The sequence below is a fragment of the Amphibalanus amphitrite genome, unplaced genomic scaffold, assembly GCF_019059575.1.
Source record: "Amphibalanus amphitrite isolate SeventyFive unplaced genomic scaffold, NRLGWU_Aamphi_draft 000058F_arrow, whole genome shotgun sequence".
NCBI classification, from domain to species: Eukaryota; Metazoa; Arthropoda; class Thecostraca; order Balanomorpha; family Balanidae; genus Amphibalanus; species Amphibalanus amphitrite.
In genome coordinates this window covers 322,134-347,288 of record NW_024881554.1, presented here as the reverse complement: position 1 = coordinate 347,288, position 25,155 = coordinate 322,134, and the positions used below count along the sequence as shown (strand labels likewise).

The 25,155-nt window shown below is 47.9% G+C and overlaps 1 protein-coding gene across 2 annotated transcripts in view; it reads right to left on the bottom strand.

Annotated features, from left to right (window-relative positions):
• LOC122378342 (DNA topoisomerase 2-alpha-like) overlaps nt 1-25,155 on the bottom strand; it is a 140,254-nt gene that overhangs the window by 95,635 nt on the left and 19,464 nt on the right. For both annotated transcript variants that reach the window (XM_043359300.1, XM_043359301.1), the window contains exons 14-16: nt 22,657-22,904; nt 15,620-15,851; nt 12,475-12,668 (exon numbers count right to left, since the gene is read on the bottom strand). In XM_043359300.1, coding sequence (XP_043215235.1) covers nt 12,475-12,668; nt 15,620-15,851; nt 22,657-22,904 — 674 coding nt within the window. The remainder of the gene's footprint in view (nt 1-12,474; nt 12,669-15,619; nt 15,852-22,656; nt 22,905-25,155) is intronic.

The following is a 25,155-nucleotide window of genomic DNA, read 5'->3' as shown; positions in this document are numbered from 1 at the left end:
ATGACGTCACTCATAGTACATATTTTAGGCGAATGGAGATCGCTGAGGAAATATTTCAAAGCCGCTCCTTTACATTATTCTTAAGATTCTATGATGTCATAAGACAAGTTTCTTTTTAAACTTCTATTTCATGGAAAATGTGCATTTTGTGGTTTATTGGCAGTTGAGCATCGCAATTTTGCGGTTTATAGGTGAGTTTATTTATATTATAGCACAGCCTATAGGTAGTTTATAGGCTATAGGTAGTTTGGGCGTATTTGACTCTATAGACGCCCAAACTCTTATGCTGTTGATTGATTATTGGGACCAAATTGGGACTGGGAGAAGGGGAGGCAGCCGCAGGTGTCAATTCTGACTTCTGACATGTAAAATGTAGGTACCTAGGTAGTGTAGCAGGTACTTGGTTTGGTAAGACTAAGTACCTACCAACTGCCAAATGCTTTTGGCTCATTAGGCGCCTGTGCCTGAGCCTCTGAGGCTCTTGTAAGTCTGAAATATGGAGTTAAGTGATGGCTAAAGCTGAGGGGGTGATCTAGCATTGATTATTAGGGTGTTGATGGTGACTTGTAAACGACTCAATTTTTTTTTGAGTCGATTCTTTGTTTGAGTCTGAAAATTTGAATCGATTCATCAAATGACTCATGATGCTAAATTTAATCGATTCGAATCAACTCATGACTCATCAAGTTCCTCGATGAAGTGATTCGAATCAACTCACGACTCATCGAAAAACGGTTTGATTCTGAGTCGATTCACGAATCAACTCAGAGTCGTTTACAAGTCTGCTATCCACAGGCCCACAGACTGAACGTGATCTATCCCCCACGGCTGTCCAGTGCCGGCCAGACCCCCCTCACTCTCCCACACCCCCTCTCCTACGGTGCCGGTGACGGCTCCAATACCAGTCACCGGCCCGCTCCCAGGGACCGAGGTTGAATGGTGGCAAGGTAAAAAGGTGCGCCTGACTCGCCGCCGCAGCCATACACTCGCCGCCGGCCCTGATTAACCGTCAGCTGGCAGCGATCGGCGTGACACACCCTCACTGCCAGCCGCGCGGCCAATGTGGCGCACATTGGCGGCCGTCCGTCACCTTTCAATGAAGACCGCCGGCCCCGCGCACCTAATTCCCGACTGACGCCAATGTGCACTCTGCAGGCATGACGTCCGGAGACGGGCGCGTCCATGGGTAAATCTCTGCTAGGAATCACGTGCCGGCCGGCCGGAGATTGCTAGCTAAATCTTGCCGTCACCGGCAGACGCTCCACGTCCCGGCCTGTCGGTGCCGGCCGCGGCGGTCGAACAGAGCAGAGAACGCGAGCCGGCTGAATAGAAATGACAGGCATCGCTGGATGGTGACAGTGGCGCATATGTCCCCGCTGCGCCGACATTGGCCACCATCAGCCGCCGCACGTCGCGCTGGCGTATATGTACGTCAGATCAATTCGCGACAAAGCGGCCCGAGGAGTTGAAAATGAGCAGGGTGAAAAGGCAGACAACGCAAAGATGAAAAAGCGCTTACGACCAAAACATTGAAGTGCTAAAAAAAGCAAATCATGGTTATGAACCAGCACTTTCGAAGGGTCCGAATTTGAGCCGTATTACGACCAAATGAAACATGACATAGAAATTCTTCTGTTCTAAAGAAAACCGCAAGCGTGTTTGACAGCAGAGTGCGTGATGAAGAATCGAGGCCAGAACTTCCAACCACAAACACGAGAAGTTTCTATCTATATTATGAATTATAAGTTGTCCGTGCGTAATCCGTCATGCCTTATGTGTCTTATTGCGCCTGAAAGGCGCCGCGTATCGGCGTGAAATTTGGCATGCCGAATCGGTGGGTTGATGTGACCTCTGTATTAAAATTTGGGACGGATTGGCCCAGGGGTGCGCCGTCGGCACGTGCAAAAGGGCGCTTCCATAGGGAATAGGGATAACACGGGAAACGGTCAAAACGAACATTGGACGAAAACCGGCCTGCGGCGCCCGCTTCCCGGCTGTATAAATCGGCGACGGAGGGTCGCAGCGAGAAGCGGTTTACACCACTCGATAGAGGAGAGATGGGCCTAGCGTATTGACATGGTTTCATAGTATAGCACGTGCCACGTGCAAGACAGGACCGCCGGTTGTGAAAAATGACCGAATTTGTGCATTGTGGCGGGAAAATCGATGCCGCTGGAAAACGGCTTGACGGAATGAAATCGGTGTGGTGCCATTTTGCAGGCAAATGTACGTGTAATCAGAGGATAGCAGATAAAAAGTGATGGTACGTACCATTTCCTTAATAACGAAAAATTAATTTGAAAATTTGATTCGCCCGGAGCGCTATGTCCTTTACAACATCAAAACGTATTGAAAACGCTGACCAACGGCTATGAAACCTACATATTCGGAAAGAGCATTCTTTTCTGACCAATATCCACCCAAAATATTATCGAAAAGTCAATAAACTTTTGTGAAAATGACTCAAACAGACGACCGTGTTTTGTTAACGTTACGGGTATTTTTCGACAAAATCGAATCGGTGGATTCGGCAGGCAGGCCATTCAACTTTTGACAATAGCTAGCAAAGCATGGGCTGCAATGCACCACCCGCAAAGGGGAATTCCAAACACTGAAAATAAACGTCTACCAGTAAACAGCACATTATTGTACTAGGAATAACTCAGCTATTACTGGGCCGATTGCGATGAAACTTGGACTGTGGGTGGAGGGGGCACTCACCTGGCGATGCATGGTCATTTGTGACAGGTAGGGTGGACCGATTGCACGTGCGCACGTGAGGGGACCACTTATACATCCCAAGAACGGCTTGGCCGATTTCGCTCAAATTTTGTACACTGTTGGGGATAATTTAGAAAGGTTGCTGGCACAAGTCATCTGGAGTCTCAGTTCGCGCGTGCGCACGCACAGTTGGCCGCTTTTATATCTCAAGAACGGCTGGGCCGATTGCGCTCAAATTTGGTACATTACTTTGATCGAGTATGAGAAGGGTAACAATTTGTAGATTATGAGTAAGGTAGGGTAGGGTAAGGTAGGGTAGGGTGGGTTTGAGTTCGATAAAGGCAAACCATGAGAAAGGCTCAAACAACCCGCAACCAGCACCAGCATACCATGCCGTTCAAACAAATATCCAACTCCGACAAAATAAGACAAATAAAAATCATAAGTTCCCACACCCAAACTAATGCCCCATCAAACGCATCTATCAAAACGCACAGTTATAGCGCAAAATATGCCATCTAGTCGGATATATTATAAAAGAGAAGTTGTCGGTCTGTCTGTAACAACCGAAAAGTGTCATCCACATCTGGGTGTCTTGCGCCGGAACGGCGCCATGTAGGGGCGTGAAATTTGGCAGTCGACAAGCGTGGTCAAATCGAACGATCGTATTAAAATTTGGGCGCAATCCGACCAGGGGTGCGTCTCTGGCAGGGTCGCGAGCACGATCCACGCTCGCCATTGGTTTAGCACGGGGCGCGAAAAATGGCGATATTGGCCGAAATCGGTGCGACGCCTGCTCCTTTCCGGGCTTATATCTTGACGACCGGTTGTCACAGCGACACGCGGTTGCCACCGATCGATAGAGGAGAGCTAAAGCTAGCGTATCGTTATGATTTTATAACGTTGGTCGCGTCACGTGCACATCAGGAACCATTGTTGTGAAAAAATGACCGATTTCGTGCCTCGTGGAGGAAAAATCGGTGCCGTTTGAAAACGGTTTGGCCGAATGAAATCGGTGTGGTACCATTTTTTAGGGAAATATACGAGAAAATGGTTGATGGAAAACAAAAAGTGATTATGTCTACCATTTCCTTAATAATGTAAAATTCATTTGAAAGTTTGATGCGCGAGGAATGCGCTGTCCTTTACAACACGATAACGTATTGAAAACGTTGAAAATTGACCATGAAACACACATATTCGGATAGCGCATTCTTTTCTCATCAATATCCACCCAAAATATTATCAAAAAGTCAATAAACTTCCGTGAAAATGACTCAGGCATGCAACCGTGTTTTGTTAACGTTAGACATATTTTCCGATGAAATCCGATCGATGGCTTATAGCCGGCATGTCTTTAAACATTTGACCATCAGTCAGCACGGCATAGGCTGTAAGGCACCGCCCGCTTAGGGATATCGCCAAACCCTTGAAAATTGTACTTGCATATAACTCAGCCGTTTCTGGGCCGATTGCGCTGAAACTTGGACTGTCGACAGGCAGGGCACTCTCCAAGCGATGTAGGGTCATGTGTCATGGGTGAGGTGGACTCATGCACGTGCGCACGTGAGGGGGTCTGCTTCTACATCTGATGAATCCCTGGGTCGATTTCAATCAAATTTTGTACACTGCTAGGGACAATTTAGACAGGTGGCTGGCATAAGTCATCTGGAGTTTATTAAGCGCGTGCGCACGTGCAGGGTCCCATTTATGCATGTCTCAAGAACAGGTAGGTCGATAGCACTCAAATTTGGTAAACCTCCTCGGTCAAGTATGAGTAGGGCATGAGTATGCCGGGTATAGGTAGGGTGAGGTATGGGAAGGGTAGGGTATGGGTAGGGTAGGCTTTGGATAGGGTAGGATAGGGTAGGGTAGGGTAGGGTACGTATGAGTAGGGTAGGGTAGGTTATTTTATGGGTAGGGTAGTCTATAGGATGGAGGTAGTGTTGGGTATGGGTAGGGTAGGGTAGAGTATAGGTATGGTAAGGTATAGGGTGGAGATAGGTTTACCGTTTGGGTAGGGTGGGTAGTTGGGGATGGTAAAGTAAAGTTGGGTATGGTATGGTATAAGGTAAGCGTATGGTACGGTATGGGTAGGGTATGGGTAGGACTAGGGTATGGGTAGGGTATGTATATTGGTAGGGTAGGGTAGGGCCTTTACGGCTTTTCCGATTGGCGGCGGATGGGCATGCGATGCGGGCGGTTTCCTTTGTTGCGGCGTTTGCGGCGTTTTGCGGTTGGCGGCGGGCAGGCGTGCGATGCGGGCGGTTTTGCGGCGGTGTTTGCGTTTGTGCGGTGTTTGCGTTTATCGGCGGGCGGCCGTTTTTTTTGCGGCGTTTTGCGGTTGGCGGCGGGCAGGCGTGCGATGCGGGCGTTTTTTTGCGGCGTTGTTTGTGTTTGCCGGCGGGCGGGCGGGCGATGCGGGGGGTTTTGATTTGTTTGCGGCGTTTTTGCGTTTTTTTGCGGTTTGCGGCGGGCGGGCGATTTCTTATTTGTTTTAATTTATTGCGATGTTTGCGTTGGCGTTTCAGGCGTGCGTTTTGCGCGTTTTGCGTTTGGGGCGAGCGGGCGCTTTTTTGCGGTGTTTTCGTTTGGTGGCGGGCGGGCGATTTTTAGGCGTTTTCGGTTGGCGGTTAGCGTGCGTGCGATGCGGACAGTTTTTTTTCGGCGTTTTTGCGTTTTTTTTTTGCGTTGGGCGGGCGATTGTTTATTTTTTGCGACGTTTGCGTCGGCATTTCGGGCGTGCATTTGGCGCATTTTGCGATTTTAGCGTTTGGCGGCGGGCGGCCGTTTTTTCGAGGCGTTTGCGGTTTGCAGCGGGCGGGCGTTCTATGCGGGCGGTTTTAATTTTTTGCGGCGTTGGCGGTTGGCGGCGGGCGGGCGCGCGATGGGGGCGGTTTTTATTTTTTTTGCTGCGTTTGCGGTGTTGTTTGCGGTTGGAGGCGGGCGGGCGTGTTTTTTAAATAATTCAATGTCCAAACTTTTGGATCCGTAGTGCTCCTCGAAAAGCCATACCTACCTGCTACACAATTAAGTTAAGTAACTATCAAACTCAACCCTACATATATAAACATACAAGTTTTGACAACCAAACTAATGGCCCCATCAACAATATCTATCCAAACGTACAGTTATCGCGTAAACCTGTATTCTAGTCTATATTATGAATTATAAGATGTCCGTGCGTGCGTTCTCCATCCGTGTGTCATGTCTTATGTGTCTTATTGCGCCTGAAAGGCGCCGCGTAGCGACGTGAAATTTGGCATGTCGAATCTGTGGGCGTGGGCGGCCTTTGTCTATATTATGAATTATAACATGTCCGTGCGTGCGTGCGTGTGTCATGCCTTATGTGTCTTATTGCGCCTGAAAGGCACCGCGTATCGACGTGAAATTTGGCATGCCGAATCTGTGGGCGTGGGCGGCCTTTGTATTAAAATTTGGGGGTGATCGGACCAGGGGTGCGCCGTCGGCACGCGCTCGCGTGCGCCATAGGGTTAACACGGGAAACGGTCAAATCGACGATCGGGCGAAAACCGGCCTGCGGCGCCAACTTCCCGGGCCCAAAACTCGGCGACAGATTGCCGTAGCGAGGTGGGGTTGCCACTGATGGGTAGAGGAGAGGTGGGACTAGCGTATTGATATGGTTTCAAAGTACAGGACGCGCCACGTGCAAGACAGCACCCCCGGTTGTCAAAAAATGACCGATTTCGTGCATTGTGACGGGGAAATCGATGCCGCTGGAAAACGGCTTGACGGAATGAAATCGGTGTTGTATCATTTTGCAGACAAATGTACGTGTAATAATAGGAAAGCAAATAAAAAGTGACGATCCGTACCATTTCTTAAAAAATGAAAAATTAATTTGAAAATTTGATTTGCACGGAGCGCGATGTCCTTTACAACACCAAAACGTATTGAAAACGATGATCAATCGTTATGAAACCTGCTTATTCGGAAAGAGCATTCTTTTCTGACCAATATCCACCGAAAACATTATCGAAAAGTCAATAAACCTTTGTGAAAATGACTCAAGCATGCGACCGTGTTTTGATAACGTTACGCGTATTTTCCGACGAAATCGGATCGGTGGCTTCGGCAGGCAGGCCCAGGCAGGCCATTGAACCTTTGACAACAAACGGTAGCGGAAGGCACCTCTCGCCAGGGGAATTCGCCAGTAAATAAAATAAATTTATTCTTGCAATAACTCAGCCGCTACCGGGCCGATTGTGCTGAATTTTGGGACTGTCAACGGGCACATATCGAACGACACATTACCATATGTAGGGTGCTAAATGCTAATGCACGTGCACACCTGGAAAGGAGCAGTTTCCTATCTCAAGAACGGCTGGGCCAATTTCTCTCAAACTTGGTACACACTACAGAACCCGTAAAATCAATTAAATACCATACAGTTATCGCGCAAACATGGCCATCTAGTCTATATTATGATTTATAAGATGTCCGTGCGTGCGTGCGTGCGTGATCCGTCATGACTTATGTGTCTTATTGCGCCTGAAAGGCGCCGCGTATCGGCGTGAAATTTGGCATGCCAAATCTGTGGGCGTGGGCGGCCTTTGTATTAAAATTTGGGCGTGATCGGACCAGGGGTGCGCCGTCGGCACGCGCTCGCGTGCGCCATAGGGTTAACACGGGAAACGGTCAAATCGACGATCGGGCGAAAACCGGCCTGCGGCGCCCACTTCCCGGGCCCAAAACTCGGCGACAGATTGCCGTAGCGAGGTGGGGTTGCCACCACTGGATGGAGGAGAGATGGGCTTAGCGTATCGATATGGTTTCATAGTACAGCACGCGTCACGTGCAAGGTAAAACCCACGGTTGTGAAAAAATGACCGATTTCGTGCATTGTGACGGGAAAATCGATGCCGCTGGAAAACGGCTTGACGGAATGAAATCGGTGTTGTATCATTTTGCAGACAAATGTATGTGTAGTCAGAGAATAGCAAACAAAAACTGATGATCCGTACCATTTCCTTAATAATGAAAAATTAATTTGAAAATTTGATTCGCGCAGAGCGCGACGTCCTTTACAACATCAAAACGTATTGAAAACGCTGACCAATCGCTATGAAACCTACATATTCGGAAAGAGCATTCTTTTCTGACCAATATCCATCCAAAATATTATCGAAAAGTCAATAAACTTTTGTGAAAATGACTCAAACATACGACCGTGTTTTGTTAACGTTACCGGTATTTTTCGACAAAATCCGATCGATGGCTTCGGCAGGCAGGCCATTCAACTTTTCACAATAGCTATCGATGCATGGGCTGCAATGCACCGCCCGCCCAGCGGAAACCCAAATACTTGAAATAAGCGCCTATACCAGTAAACAGCACATTATTGTACTGGGAATAACTCAGCTACTACTGGGCCGATTAAGCTGAAACTTGGACTGTGGGTCCAAGTTTCATAAGTCAAGTCATAAGTCAGGGTGGATCGATTGCACGTGCGCACGTGAGGGGTCCGCTTCTACATCTCAAGAACGACTGGGCCGATTTCGCTCAAATTTTATTTACTGTTGGGGACAATTTAGAAAGGTGACTGGCACAAGTCATCTGGAGTCTCAGTTTGCGCGTGCGCACGTGCAGTGGGCCAGTTTTATATCTCAAGAACGGCTGGGCCGATTGCGCTCAGATTTGGTACGCTACTTTAATCGAGTATGAGAAGGGTAACTATGTGTAGGTTATTAGTAAGGTAGGGTATGGGTAGGTTAGGGTAGGGTAGGATGGGTTTGAGTTCGATAAAGGCAAACCATGAGAAAGGCTCTAACAACCCGCAACCAGCACCAGCATACCATGCCGTTCAAGCAAATATCCAATTCCGACAAAATAAGACAAATAAAAATCAAAAGTTCCCACACCCAAACTAATGCCTCCTCTAACGCATCTATCAAAACGCACAGTTATAGCGCAAAATATGCCATCTAGTCTATATTATGAATTATAAGATGTCCGTGCGTGCCTGCGACTGTCATGCCTTATGTGTCTTAATGCGCCTGAAAGGCGCCGCGTATCGGCGTGAAATTTTGTGGGCACAATCTGTGGGTTGATGTGACCTCTGTATTAAAATTTGGGATGGATTGGTCGAGGGGTGCGCCGTCAGCACGCGCTCGCGTGCGCCATAGGGTTAACACGGGAAACGGTCAAAACGAACATCGGACGAAAACCGGCCTTTGGCGCCTGCTTCCCGGCTGTATAAGTCGGCAACGGAGAGTCGCAGCGACACGGGGTTTTCACCACTGGATAGAGGAGAGATGAAACTAGCGTATCGATATGGTTTCATAGTATAGCACGCGTCACGTGCAAGACAGCACCCCCAGTTGCGAAAAAATGACCGATTTCGTGCATTGTGACGGGAAAATCGATGCCGCTGGAAAACGGTTTGACGGAATGAAATCGGTGTTGTATCATTTTGCAGACAAATGTACGTGTAATCAGAGGAAAGGAAATACAAAGTGATGATCCGTACCATTTCCTTAATAATGAAAAATTAATTTGAAAATTTGATTCGCGCGGAGCGCGTTGTCCTTTACAACATCAAAACGTATTGAAAACGTTGATCACTGGCTATGAAACCTACATATTCGGAAAGAGCATTCTTTTCTGACCAATATCCACCCAAAACATTATCGAAAAGTCAATAAACTTTTGTGAAAATGACTCAAACATACGACCGTGTTTCGTTAACGTTACACGTATTTTTCGACAAAATCCGATCGATGGCTTATGGCCGGCAGGCCATTCAAATTTCGTCAATAGCTTTCAAAGCATGGGCTGCCATGCACCGCCCACCAAGGGGAATTCCAAATACTGAAAATAAGCGCCTACCAGTAAACAGCACATTATTGTACTAGGAATAACTCGGCTACTACCGGGCCGATTAAGCTGAAACTTGGACTGTGGGCGGAGGGGGCACTCACCTGGCGATTAATGGTCATTTGTGACAGGTAGGGTGGACCGACTGCACGTGCGCACGTGAGGGGTCCGCTTCTACATCTCAAGAACGGCTGGGCCGATTTCGCTCAAATTCTGTACACTGCTGGGGACAATTTAGAAAGGTGGCTGGCACAAGTCATCTGGAGTCTCAGTTCGCGCGTGCGCACGTGCAGTGGGCCGCTTTTATATCTCAAGAACGACTGGGCCGATTGCGCTCAGATTTGGTACATCGCTTCGATTGAGGGTGAGGAGGTTATGAGTAGGGTAAGGTACGCTATGTGGTGAAGGGTAAGGTATGAGTAGGATAGAGTGTGGGTAGTGTATGGGCAGGGCATGGTACGGTATTGGCAGGGTGGGTTATGGGCAGGGCAGGGTATGAGTATGGGCAGGGTAGAGTAGTTTGGGGTAGGGTAGAGTTGAGTGCAATAAGGGCCCAACTCACGAAAGGCTCTAGCAACTCGTAACCAGCACCGAGACACCATACCGTTCAATTAAAACCAAACCTCAAACTTCACCTAGCTAATACAAATAAAAATGTAACCTCATACATCCAAACTAATGGCCCCATCAACAACATCTATCGAATCTATACAGTTATCGCGCGAACATGGCCATCTAGTCTATATTATGAATTATAACATGTCCGTGCGTAATCCGTCATGCCTTATGTGTCTTATTGCGCCTGAAAGGCGCCGCGTATCGGCGTGAAATTTGGCATGCCGAATCGGTGGGTTGATGTGACCTCTGTATTAAAATTTGGGACGGATTGGCCCAGGGGTGCGCCGTCGGCACGTGCAAAAGGGCGCTTCCATAGGGATAACACGGGAAACGGTCAAATCGACGATCGGGCGAAAACCAACCTGCGGCGCATGCTTCCCGGCTGTATGAGTCGGCAACGGGTGGGCGCAGCGAGATGCGGTTGTCATCACTGGATAGAGGAGAGATGGAACTAGCGTATTGATATGGTTTCATAGTATAGCACGCGTCACGTGCAAGGGAATACCCCCGGTTGTGAAAAAATGACCGATTTCGTGCATTGTGACGGGAAAATCGATGCCGCTGGAAAACGGCTTGACGGAATGAAATCGGTGTTGTATCATTTTGCAGACAAATGTATGTGTAATGATAGGAAAACAAATAAGAAGTGATGATCCGTACCATTTCCTTAATAATGAAAAATTAATTTGAAAATTTAATTCGCGCGGAGCGCGACGTCCTTTACAACATCAAAACGTATTGAAAACGCTGACCAATCGCTATGAAACGAACATATTCGGAAAGAGCATTCTTTTCTGACCAATTTCCACCCAAAATATTATCGGAAAGTCAATAAACTTTTGTGAAAATAACTCAAACATACGACCGTGTTTTGTTAACGTTACAGGTATTTTTCGACAAAATCCGATCGATGGGTTCGGCAGGCAGGCCATTCAACTTTTCACAATAAGCTATCAAAGCATGGGCTGCAATGCACCGCCCGCCAAGGGGAATTCCAAACACTGAAAATAAGCGCCTTCCAGTAAACAGCACATTTCTGTACTAGGAATAACTCAGCTACTACTGGGCCGATTGCGCTGAAACTTGGACTGTGGGTGGAGGGGGCACTCATCTGGCGATGCATGGTCATTTGTGACAGGTAGGGTGGATCGATTGCACGTGCGCACGTGAGGGGTCCACTTATACATCTCAAGAACGGCTGGGCCGATTTCGCTCAAATTTTGTACACCGTTAGGAACAATTTAGAAGGGTGACTGGCACAAGTCATCTAGAGTCTCAGTTCGCGCGTGCGCACGTGCAGTGGGCCAGTTTTATATCTCAAGAACGGCTGGGCCGATTGCGCTCAAATTTGGTACATTACTTTAATCGAGTATGAGAAGGGTAACTATGTGTAGGTTATGAGTAAGATAGGGTATGGGTAGGTTAGGGTAGGGTAGGGTGGGTTTGAGTTCGATAAAGGCAAACCATGAGAAAGGCTCTAACAACCCGCAACCAGCACCAGCATAACATGCCGTTCAAACAAATATCCAACTCCGACAAAATAAGACAAATAAAAATCACAAGTTCCCACACCCAAACTAATGCCCCATCAAACGCATCTATCAAAACGCACAGTTATAGCGCAAAACATGCCATCTAGTACGCCCTGAAAGACAACTGGCAACTTTTTGTACCGAATATGAAAGCCTCACAGCCCTGGTCCACATACCACAAGACCAACGAAATGTGGAGATGGGAGATATGCACCGACCTGTTTCCTTGGCAAATGCCTAAAAATAACCGTTTGCTGAGCGGACATTTTTTTATATGGCTTGGCAGAATTCAATCAAAACTTGCTAGACTTTTAAAAGTCTGGCCAAAGGCTAAGATCAAAGTCTTCAATTCACTTGGAAACCTCTTTCAAGGTTACGGAATACGGATAGCTGGTTGAGTGCTGAATTATATGAAACTTCGGCGATGAGATCAGTGCGTTCACATTCAGAAAAGTTTGTCCGTATTTTAGGAATCTTATCTTAACAAATGACAGACCAGTGCGACAAAAACCTTTACCATATTTAAAGGTCAGTAAACCAAGGACAGGTATGTAAATATAGCTGTTCTCTATGGCTTTGACTGTGATCCGCAAGCAATGCACAAGACTCACTAAAGTGGCACATACACGATTGGAACAACCAAATCACCTGATGCATGGCTTGAGAAGTATTTCTGACAAGTATTGCAGCTCGGACTCAAAAACCGACTGACGAAACACCCCACAAGTCACAACATCCCCCCTCTATCCTCCCTGTCAGCCCTCACCTGATCATGGGGTTTCCCTTCTCTGGGTTGAGCAGCTGGCTAAGGAACTCCTTGTAGGGCTGCGTCCACGTCTTCACAGGAAGCTCGGTGATCTCCACCTGGGTCGGTGACAGCACCGATATCTCGCCGCTCATAATGTAGTGCTGCGGCGAGGCCTCCAGAATCTCGCCGCGGAAGTTCTTGAACCATGGTTTCTATGGGTGGGAGGGGACATGTGAAGATCCTGCCGCTTTGTTACAGGTGTTTATGACTTCTGTCAGAAGCATCACACCGACTATTTCCAAAGCAGAGTATGCGAACGTACGCTTGCAGGACAATCTATGGGATGACTGCGATTTTACATGCGCTTTATTCCTTCCGTGCCTTACAGAACGAAGACAGAAATCACGTCGCACGTCTTTCAATACCCTGGCTGTAACAGAGTTGGCGGACACTTAAATGTATTAAATTAAAAATAAAGAAACGTGAACATCAACTTAACTCTCTCAGAATATCTCTGAGCAAATAACGAGGCTGCAATGTAAAAACGATGAAGACAGTGGGGCCCATTCTGCGCTAAAAGACGTGCTGTTGCATTTTGTTCATTTGTTTATGATGATCAGACGCAACTAAGGATAGGACGCGTTTCTCGTGCTGCCGCCCTGCTTCCGCCGGACGGTGTCCCGAATTAACGGAAAGCACCGTCTTTACGCGTAACTCTGTCTTTGCTAAGTCGATAATACGGGGCAGTAGAATGCTTTTGATAGGGCTCTTGAGAAAATAACTTAAAATAATGCCCCGGATGAGTTCAGTGCAGATGGCAGTGTTTTATAAAGCATGCATAGAAACACAGTCCGAGGAAATTGATAGATGCAAAATGCATGAATATAAAACCGAGTGCATGAGCAATGAATTTTTTCCGTTTATGCCACTTGAAATATTGCAGATTTGCCCAAACGTCAACTCCTTAGCTCAATCCTATTGTAAATAGTTGCATCGTATAGCCATAGCGAACGTCGATAACACAGCCCAGCCCACTCATGACAGCCACCGACAGCACTTAGTGCGGTGAGTACTCAATTTTCCAAAGTTCATGTGAAATTACGGGCAACCATCACGTTCCCAGGGCATCCACAGCTTGCACATCATGGATAGAGGATAAGAGATCACGACACCCTTACTTTCTATATCGCGCACCTGAAGGAAAGTCAACAGTGCCGCCCTATATCCTACACAGGTGGCGGATGAGTAGCTGGTGTATGGTAACAGGTGCCAGTTCCGTCTCCATATTTCCATGACCTCGCAGATGATGAGCTCCCGTGTGTTCTTCGCACACACAAGCGCACAGACATATCACCTCCGCCTCCCAAACCGGTGTGGATATTAGCTGACGCGCCGCGCACATATGCCTGGCAGAACTATATTGGTCTCGCCAGTGACCCCGATTCCATGAAATGGGCGCTTGTGATACGGATTATCAAATTTGCGTCCAATAAATTTTCGACTTCTGTTGCTTACAAAGGTCACTGGAATAACTTTTAGCAACGCGTGTCCTCTCACTCCTTTTGCATATATCAGCAACTAGCTCTATTGAGGTGGTAAATCCACAATCACTGATTCAGATTCCGCGTGTCCATGGAACGATGTCTGAGGCGCCGGTGGGCAGCATATGGCAGTATGAAGCAGCATGGGAGGAAATCAGCTCCACTGGGGCTCCCCGGCTCCTTTTGGCCGCCATTCACCGGGCGGAAAATGTCGCGGAGGCTGTTCACGTCCCACCGGCCGCCGCCGCTGTGCGGCCGAACGCACACTCGGCAGTCAGGCGATACCACCACCCGACCGCAATGAATACCTCAGCGCTCCACACATATGTATGGCGCCTGAATAACGCAGCTGCCGCCGCCCCGGCCACACGCGGCCCCCATTAATATGCAAGGTTTCATACCGCCTCGGACAGAGACGACACGCATGATGACGAAGGGTAGCCGCCGTCTCCTTCCCTCACTTGCGAAGGAATGACACACGCTCACCCAACCGGAGATTGCTGTGTATGTATTCGTGCGAGCGTAGAGACGTATGCGTGTGTGGATACGTAGGTGCGTGTATGCGTGTGACCCCATTACGGATGCACGCGTCCTAGAGCCCCCTATCCCTGGGGAGCGGACACAGGGAGGGACGGAGGGGCGAGGCTGACGGGGGGGGGGGGGCAGGAGGCTCACAGTGCGACAGCACGTTAGATAAGAGGCATAGTCGTTGCCGTTCCGCCACTTTCCCGGGAAATGTCGTCCCGAATTCCGAGAGGTGACGAGATGCAGGTATTCTAATTTGGTTAGGTGGTGCGGGTCGGATGGCGCTCGCTGTGACCTAGAGATGCTTTGATCGTGCTCTGTTCGCTGTCATTCTATGACGGAGCGACAGTCGAGACAACGCGTCAGCCCCAATGTAGGAGGATATGCGGGCGGTTAAATGAAAGACAGCCGCATTGGGGAAGGTCAGTATTGAAGAAAAATGTGGCTAGTACCGTGGTAGGACAGTGTCGCCAAGGGGACAGCGAATCTGCTACAATATTGGCGTAAAATTGGACTAACAGTACCTGACATTCAGAAATTCACACCTGACATTCACAGGAAATCCCATAAATGCCTTACATGCCACTAAGACAATTCTAGTGATATATTGAGCAGCGAATTGCAATAAGACGGTCACGCTCGCTTGTTGTTTCGCCTCAGCCTGGCAATATTTCCTTGCTGGCGTTAATAAACACCGCATCGTATCCACCTGAGCAGTGCGACCGCACCCCGATCGAGCAACTATCTACCCATCTGCTCACCTTTGCCTGATGGTCGCTGCCCACGTTCTTATTACAACTCTATATTATCTGTACTACAGCCACTCTCACCGAGCGCATCTGGAGTTTATGTGACGAGCTGAAAATGTAGAACGACCTAACTAGTCTGCCTATGGTTTGTATTCAGTGGCTCCCGCAGATGCATCATCCACATAATCAGATTAGAAGCAATGCTTGAATTAGCTGCTCCTCTCTCTCTCTCTCTCTCTCTCTCTCTCTCTCTCTCTCTCTCTCTCTCTCTCTCTCTCTCTCTCTCTCTCTCTCTCTCCCCCTCTCTCTCTCTCTCTCTCTCTCTCTCTCTCTCTCCCTCCCTCTCACCATGGGCTGAGGGTCATCCCCTCGCATCATGCGGCGAAGGTTCTCGACAATCTCCCTCGGGTTGTAGTTGGGGATCTTGGTCATCCAGCCGGTGCCGATGCCGTCCGCGCCGTTGACCAGAATCATGGGCAGGATGGGGATGTACCACTCGGGCTCGATGCGCTGGTTGTCGTCCATCTGGTGCTTCAGCAGCGGCAGGTCCGACGCAGAGAAGATGGCACGCGTCACCGGACTGGAAAACAGACGAGGGGCGCCGGTTACTAGTGGAAATAAGACCCTTTCGTCACAGGCAGGCCCAAAACATTTTGTTCTCCCGAATAAAATATATGCTCCAGTATTTATCTTTGAAGTCTGTTTGTGCAGTCCAAAGATTCAAAAATGTGTACTACACATCCCAATATGTAATTATGGTCTGGCAGCCTGCCGCTATAAAATCTAATAGTTTGTTATACAATCTGGCGCCAGAAATCGGGTTCTTCTCTGGCCGGATTTTTTTTTTCTAACCAGGGACAAAAGACTGAAAGTGAGCATTCTGCATGAACAATGAACATGATGAGCAAAATGAGCAAAATGAGCATTACGATACCATAGAAGACGTATTCAATATTCAACTATGTTCTACGATCTCTTCATTTCTTAATGGAAGAAATCGCTAAATGCTCTCAATATGTTACTACGCAATAGGTACGAGCTTATATTCAGACAGAGAAGTTTCTGAGACATTATAAGAACTAGGCTGCGAGAACTGCAAGAATCGAATCAGTAAAAACGTCACACGGCGAAATACCTACGGACCATTTACGAACCATATTTAATAACTCGCGATCCGAGGTAAGGAGGAACGGATTTCATTGTTATCATCTTCACGTTGATTATTGTGTAGATAAGTGTCGCAAAATCATATCAATAAACGGCACAAAATGCGTCTCTTATTTTGGCAGCTGACATTTATAACAGAATAAACAAAGAAAATGTATAAAATAAAAAATAATCGTCGACTGTTGAGCTGCAGAGTCAATAGACATAAAACTCCATACAGCCCGGAACATATCTCCAAGAGATTTAGGCCGCCCCACACTGGACCTCGCATGCGGGTTGCGAGTTTTTGGTTTTTCGGGCTTCTTCAAAATCAAATCATACAATCTAAGCTGAGTGACCCACACTACCATGTAACAAGCGAGTCTGCATGTTTTTAGCTTGCGAGCCACCTTACATCGCATTCCAAAAGCTCGTTTTAAGTCAACTTTTGATTTTCCTCGCAGCGAGGTCTGCGAGTTCTGCGAGGCTTGCGGGTTTTTCGTTGGAGTCGAATTTTGTTTCTTGCGCTGGTATTGCGACTATATGTTATTTTCTGAAGGTGCACCGGCTTCACTGTAAGCATAAAGTTACCATAAGGGAACGGTCTAATCACTATGAATTAGTATTATGCCCGCTAACTCAAAACCCGCAAACTCGCAACCCGCATGCGAGGTCCAGTGTGGGGCGGCCTTTAGACGTGTTTTTACATCGCAATGCTTAGCCTTCCAGGCGGTGGGGGGGCATTTTTTGCCCCCCCCCCTTTAGTTTTTTCGATATATCTCGAGAACCGCTGCGCAGATCGTCACCGAACTTTCAGTACCCTCCCGGGAGTAGGTAGCGCACATGGTGACCAAAAATTTTTCCAAAGGCTATGATAGGTTGGCCGCTAATGACGTCAGAGTGACGTCATTTTTGCCATTTTCGACCCCCAAAAAGTTTCGCGGGAAGAGCTCTCAGGCCTACAGCTTTAGGGATACAGAAAAATGTTCCGACATAAAAGGTGTGGAATTAAGAGGGCTACAAAACTGCTATTTCGGTTTTTCGATTTTTTTTTTATTTTGACCCCCAAAAAACAAAAAATAGATTTTTTGAATATAATAGCCAAAAAATCCATTTTTTTTTGAATTTCGAAAAACCGGAATATATGTGATAGTCCCTACCGCCTTCTATCTACATACCAAATTTGAGATCAATACCTCTTTTTTTTGGTCAAGTTATAGCGAAAAAACTGTTCAAAATTGATGACGTAAAATTTTCAAACTCAATTTTTAGCAATTCTAGACATCGTAGCGCAAAACAAAGACCACCATTAGACTCCCCGTGACGAGCTGCATCGATTCGATACCCATTTTATGCAAAAATATCAACTTTGAAATTTGACCTTTTTTGACCTGACCTTGACCTGACCTCCACCAGAAATGACCTAAACCGTACCTGATGGTCTTATAACCAATACCATTGAGTTGGAAATGAAAAACTGGCCATAAAACATGCATCGCACAACCTTGGTAAAGTTGGGCTCATGTGGTGACCCTTGGTGACCTGACCTGTGACCTGACCTGGTATGACCAGTGACCTCTAATAGCAACATATGTACTAGGCAACTGACGCCTTATCGCTGATTTTCGACAAAATGCGTTTTACTCGGTGTTATAGCGCTTTCCCTAGAAGCCCCGTGAACGGTGAAACATTTTATCTTTGACCTGACCTGTGACGTCATCGGTGACCCCGAGGTCAATGAAATTTGGTTTCCTTCGACAAATTTGACAGGGCTATCGAACGCCGTTTGAATTTTCCGGATCCGTCCAGTAGTTTCGGAGATACGAGGGGGGAAATGCCCCCCCCCCCCACCGCGCGGAAGGTGGCTGGGAGGCCCACCGCCTGCCGGGTTAGTGTCGACAGCTAAGAAATAGAGAAAAATGTATGAAGCTTTCTCATAAAAAAGCCATAGATCGACCATAACAAGAAGAAAGTAAAGACAGCTTTACGAAAAACATACCAGCAAAGCGACCTCCCCCCCCCCCCGGAACTGTAACGTGCCTTAACCCGCGCCCCGCTGGGGGGGGGGGCAGAATCTGCCCCCCCTCCCGTTTTTCGCCAATAACTTCTAAACGCGTTACGCCAGCGACGTCAAACTTTCAGTACCTTATCATACATCAATTTGACACGTTCCCTGAAAATTTGAGCGAAATCCGTCGGAAAATTTTTGAGAAATTGACGTTTTAGTGACGTCATGTTCGCCATTTTCGCCTCAAAAACGGCAAAATTTCAAACGCCGCTAACTTCTTCATTTTTAAAGGAATCAAGACGTAACAAAAAAGGTTATACGTGATTCTACTTTGTCTATCAAATGGCTATCTCGGTTTTTTGAAAATTTTGGATTTTGGCCAAAATTTTTCCAAAAAACTGACTTTTTTGGGAAAATATTTATAAAATCCAAAATTTTGAGTTTATCGAAAAAACCGGAATATATGTCAAAGAAGTGGTCTATGTGCACCTACATACCAATTTTGAGAAGAATCGGTTCAAAGATGTGGGAGTTATTCAAAATTTTATGACGTCACGACACACAAATTTTTTGAAAAATGATTTTTTTAGAAGTTCTAGACCTCGTACGGAAACAAAAATAGCACCATTCGATTCGCCGTGAAAAACTGCATCGGATAGACACCTTTTTAGGCCTTAACAACCAACTTCAAAATTTGACCTCACTTGACCTGACCTTGACCTGACCTCGACCTGAAATTCATCCAGAGGTGGTCCATATCACTTATTGAGTGTGCCTATTGAATTCCATGAGTAAAATGACCCATAAAACATGTGTCGCACATGCCCTTTTCTATATTTTGTTTTTGGTGACCTGACCTGACCTTGACCTTGACCTTTGAATGACATTGTGTGCAACGAATATTGTCTTGGTAGTCTAATAACACGTTTTGGGCAATCAGTCTCAGTCCATTCTTCGGCAACTACGGTGCAAGGCCGATACTGTAGAAACTTGCATTTTGTACCCTTGACCTGACCTTGACCTGACCTCTGACCTACTTAAGCAAAAAAATTTGGGCTCTTAAGATCCGCCTTGTTGAGAGCTTTCGATTGCCGTTTTCCCCGTCTTTCTACGACCATCGGTTCGGAAGTTAGACAGGGGGGGCAGAATCTGCCCCCCCCCCCAGCAGGGCGCGTATGGCTGAATAGCCCAGCGGGGCGCGGGTTAAACAGTAGCAACTGTGAACGGATAAATTCAAGGCAGGGGATATTAAAATCATTTTAATCCAGTACGAATGAAATATAAATGCCATTTTATTCCTGAGTCGATAAAATAATCCCCAAGAAAGGCAAATTACTGAGCCAGCGAACACAAAACACAGAAATGTAATCCGCTCAGCGACGATTTCCATTCAATGGGTACCACTTTATTCCACTCTTATCAAATAGAGACTCCCAGCATGGAAAAAAGCGTCTAGTGTTGCAAAAACGGCTCAAATAACAGTCCATGCAGGCTGCTATCAGCCGCATAAAGTTCCGACGCAGCGACACCAAACACCGGCATTAGTCGGATGCGGGTCTGTCTATTCGCCACAGCGGAGCGAAAACAGCCATCGGCTGCTTCGTGGGACCAACGAGAATCGCAATCAGCCACGGCGATCGGTTACGGGGAAAAACGCCCACAGAGAATGGCGGATACGCCAGTCAACGAGCGAGCAATATTCGGAGACGAAGAACGCGACAGAGGGGCCAGCTTTCAGCAATCATTTTTTTCCTTCTAAGCCGCCAACCATTATCAGGTGGCCAGGAGTGCCGCGTTGTGTCCGGTTTTGAAACGCGAGACACAAAGGTTCAGGAAAAGATACTTTTGAGTTATCAATCACCAGTGTCCTCTGGCTATCTTCTGTTATTAACGACTCTCTTTTGTCCAGAGCATGAATAGTCCGCTTTATCTCGACTGGCTCCAGAAGCCGGCCGCTTATCTAAAGTAGTCAGTGGAGCGTAAAGTTGCCCCATTAGTCACATGGATGAAACGCCAAGAGCGCCAAGAGCGACATGCATTTTAAGTTATCAGCACACGTTGACAATATCAAGAGAAAAGAGATCTGTCCAACGGTGATGATTTCTCTTGCACCAGGTCCAAACGCGAGCCTGTAACTGTTCAATAGAATTTCTAGAGAAACCATCGCGGTAGTTTTTCGAATAGGGGGTGTGGTGCAAGAGAAAGGAAAATTAGGCACATTACTGAGAATTCAAAGGAAACCGAACTCTACCTAGATAATTATTTTGGTGTAATAAATAGGCTTACGGGGACTGTTCCATTTAGTGAAGTACGGCCTATCGGCCGCACTTCACTTGTTCCACACCTATGCTCGTCAGTGTCCCAGACACTACAAGGGTTCGCACTCGCCAGTTACATGTGGCGACACAACTGTCATACAAGTCTATAAAACGACAAAGTGGCAAGCATCGCAGGATATTGAATATCGAAATGTGATGTGGCTTGTCAAGGGACTGCACTTTGTGCTAACTTGTTACCAGCTGCTCCTTTATGAAGACAGCACCACTCGAATAAATTAAATGATTAAGATGAAGCACATGCTTGGGCACGCAAGCTTACATAATGCCACCGAACAGCTACTTTTTTTTGCTATTCCAGCACAACAAATGATGGTTTGACTCCTAATCGCCTATCTTATGACCGTCAAATGTTACGGGTTTCCTTCGAACTCACACTCATGTCGCAAACGATTGTCTTTCACACAGCGATGGTCTTTTCTCCCTAACACTAGATTCCATCACGCTTGATATGAGGCTCCGCTGCACTCTCGTTTCTACTGGCATGCAAATCGAACAGCCAAATAACCGTGGAATTCCAAAACTCCGGAAGGACGACATAATCAATAACCGAAAGGTCTATTTCAATCAGGCGGGTCTGTCGCAAAGCTGAACCTACATGCTTAACTGCATCAAAGTAAATATCTATTTGGAATATGAAGATGACATGCACCAAGCCCTACCGTCCAAAGAAACAATGAAAACGTGTTTATGAACGTTTGTAGACACGGAATTTCCCCAAGACCCTCAGGGAAACCTTACATTGACCTGCGCCAAGACCCTGTCCCCAGTGTGGAGCGTGCGATTGACCTGTCACAGCTCAACTAGGATCCGGTACCCCCCCCCCCCCCGCTCCGAGTCCCCAGGAGTCCGGTACCGGGCCGCGGCTGCAGTAAGGATCGATCAGCGGGCCATTCAGACGGAAATAGCCCCCAGTACCGGTTGTGATTTCGGACACGCCGGCCTTATCGATGATCGGGGGCTATTGGAAAACAGCGACGGCCACAATGACCCGGGTTATTGATACGTCACCCATCGCCCCACACTTTTCAGAGAACGTATGAGCTCGTGAAACATATTTCCAGCTTGATACAAAAGCAATTTGACTTGGAGAGAGCTACATATTACGGTCACAGATCGTGAATTAAGTAAATTATTGTGCAATTTGAGCTGGTATGGAAAAACAAGGCGATTTCTGGCAAAACTATAGCGTGAGCATATACCCTGAGCGTGAGCGATGCTTTAAAACTGTTTCTTCAGAGGAGGAAAATTATTTGCTTTATGCTATAAACAATGTTACAGGATGAGCAAAACACACAGTTAAATGACGTGCCCCGCCAGCACCACCAGGAAACTACGTAATATCAATACGGTGTCAGCTGACACTGACCTAAGGCAGGGTGCTTTAATAACTGAGTTACGTTGTTATTGTCGCAGGGTAATTTTAGGCACCTGCCAATCTACCATAAATACGGCAAACGGAACCGCTTCTATTCACTTGAAAAGCACAGTCCCCAGATTGGGCAAAGCGCCTCTTCAGTGCGCAGTACTTGCTTTGTAACTGAATTAGTAATTGACTTACTCAATTGTGTACCAGTAAGTGAACGAAAGAAGCCATACAAAGCGTTGCAAGGCTTTCGGTGACGTCACAAATACGAACAAATGGGGGCCGTCCCGACAGAAACTATTATTACACAAGCGCTCAGCTCAAATGCTCCAGCGCAGCCAGCCACTCGACCCGCAACTCAAGAGCGCAGCTGGTCGCGAGTCGCCGCAACTCAAGAGCTGGTCGCGGCGAGCGCCCCCCCCCCCCCCCCCTCCATCGACAGCGCGCCACCACAGTCCACCGCAAGGACACGTCATCATACCGTCATCGCAGAGCGCCTTCCGTCCGCACACCCTCCGTTCCCACCCACCTGAGCATGGTGAAGATGTATCGCGGACTGGCCGCGTCCTTGCCGCCCTGCAGCCGGGTGCCGAACTGGCCCACCGGCAGCAGCAGGTTGATGTTGTTGCTGCCCACAAAGTTCTGCGCCATGTTGATGATGGTGGACGCCAGCGACATCTCGCCGTGGTGGTAGGCCGACATCTCGGCTACAGATCCCACCAGCTGGGCCACCTTGATCTCACGCTTGTCGTTGCGCTTCAGGCAGGTGAAGAGCACCTGCGGAGTAACGAGAGCTGGTCACGTGACGCACAGGACATTTGCAGGTCGCGAAGTATTGCAATCGCACGATGAAGACAGACCAAAAATCGATGAATATGGACAAGAATTTCTCAGAATAATTACGATGGAATGGCCGAACACATCTGATGATGAATACTCCAGGCCCCTGGCGTCTCAGGCAGGCTAATGGTCTGTTCTTGGACCTAGTCGGACGCCAGGCAGGTTACAAGAGTGCAGGAATCATTCAAGGGAGGGGCAGAAATATCCCCTATGAGACCGAAGACACCGCGATGGGTGGAATGACTACGCTAGGCCTCAGTCAATCACACCATTCGCTAATAACGCGACGACATAATAGCTAAGCGAGCGCAATTTGTGGTCGATCATTTAGATTTGAACATAGGCGAGCAGTGCGAATAGCAATATGCGGCCGTTCGTTGAACCGAAGCCGTCTCATTACGGGGCGTAGCGCTCGTAATGGCGGGATGAGGGATTTAATGGTGTTTTAATACGACCATTCCATTTATGCACGGTAGATACTGATCACTGCCGCCACCAAATGAACGTCAACGAACTGATGTGGCCGCTCCTGCGAACGGCCAGTGAAACACGGCCTGACATCAGTGAACGACGTGGCAGTTCGAGTCATATGTTCATAACAGCTACGATTAAACAGTTATGATCCGGCCATAACTATAGATGACCGGTCGAATCCCGTCCAAACCTCTGCATCGCATCAATATGACGTTATATTCCCTATCAATTGAGAAATTCAGCGATTGTCAAACCATCATCACGGACGATTAGCTCAGACCCTGCATATCAGGCTAATCTGATTCCCCCCCCACACACAGTAGCGGTCGGCGAGCGATGACAGCATTAGTGGCCGCCGGTCGGCCGGCGCGCGGCGGGACGGCGGCAGGCCTCTTTGTGTCGGCGCGCTCATGTGTGTGTGCCGGCGCGATGGGCGCCGCCGCGGGCTGATGGCGCGATCAGACGCGCCCCGATGGAGCCATCAGATGTGCCCCGTCGGCCCCGACGGCGCCGTCGTCGCCGCCGACGGAGAGCGACGGGACAAAAAAGCGCCGCCCTCCGACCGGACGGGACGCCGAACAAACCGACAGCAGAGATACAATGCAGCAGTCGCTGATGGCTCAGTTCATTCTGCTGTCAGACCATCTAATGTCAGCTGTTATTCTCAGGTTTTTACCATTCACGTTCTGCTGTGTTAGATACGAAGCTTGCTCTTCGGTAAATCCTATCTGATTATGTGTCAGGTTCGGGAAATTCCGATAGAGTAGAAGCAATTTTCAGCTTATTCAGGCAGCCAACAGAGGCAAACATAAATAATGATGGTATCCCACCCAACCCACGCTGTAAATGTGCTTCAGTTACACTACAGAAAAGCAGTATTGACGGGGCCAGCTAAGCTGAACACTGATGATGATGATGATTGGGTTTTGTGGCGTGTCCAACCTCTGAGGGCTATATGACGCCAATAACTTATCTTCCTGCGTGAGGTGCAGGGTAAGAACTGAGCATCATGTAAAAAAAGGGGAAAAAACCTGTGTGAGGTGCAAGGCAAGAACTGAGCATCATGTAAAAAAGAAAAAAAACTGAACACTGAGCAGCCTCACTGGTGGTCCAGTAACTTAAAGTTTGGGTGTTCTCTGTTTCGAAAAGTGGCATTAAAATGTGCTCATTTTTGCGTCCAACCTCAACAAATGTTTCTATTGTATTATTTCTCACAAAGCGTATCACATCTGCCTAGCCCGGGATTGAAGCCTTTGACACCGTCCCACCCCGTTCTTCGCCGCTACTCAGACCATCACACGGGAGAACTCTTCACGGCTCCAAAATGCCGCCAGCACTCGGGACAGTGGACCGGCGTTATCTGGCGCTCGCAGCCGACGGACAGAGAGGAGGGACACCGGGAACGGACCACCGCCGAACAGAGGGAGTTATCGAGCACGGCGGCGTCCAGGTGCCGCGAGCGACCACGGCCGGCGACAATTTGGGAGGGGGTTCGGCGGAATGACAGTCTCCGAGACGGGTAACTTGCAGGGAAAATTGTGGGGAATGCTAATGAATGTTTCATTTAAGCGAAATTTCACAAAGTTAACCCTCGCCGGACCTATTGGTTTTCTACATACGCGCCGGCCGAGGGGGGGGGGGCGGGTACGACCCCCCCCCCGCCGTTTCGCCCCTGGTGGAGCTAGCGCGTCGCGGAAAAAACGAGCGTGTGCGC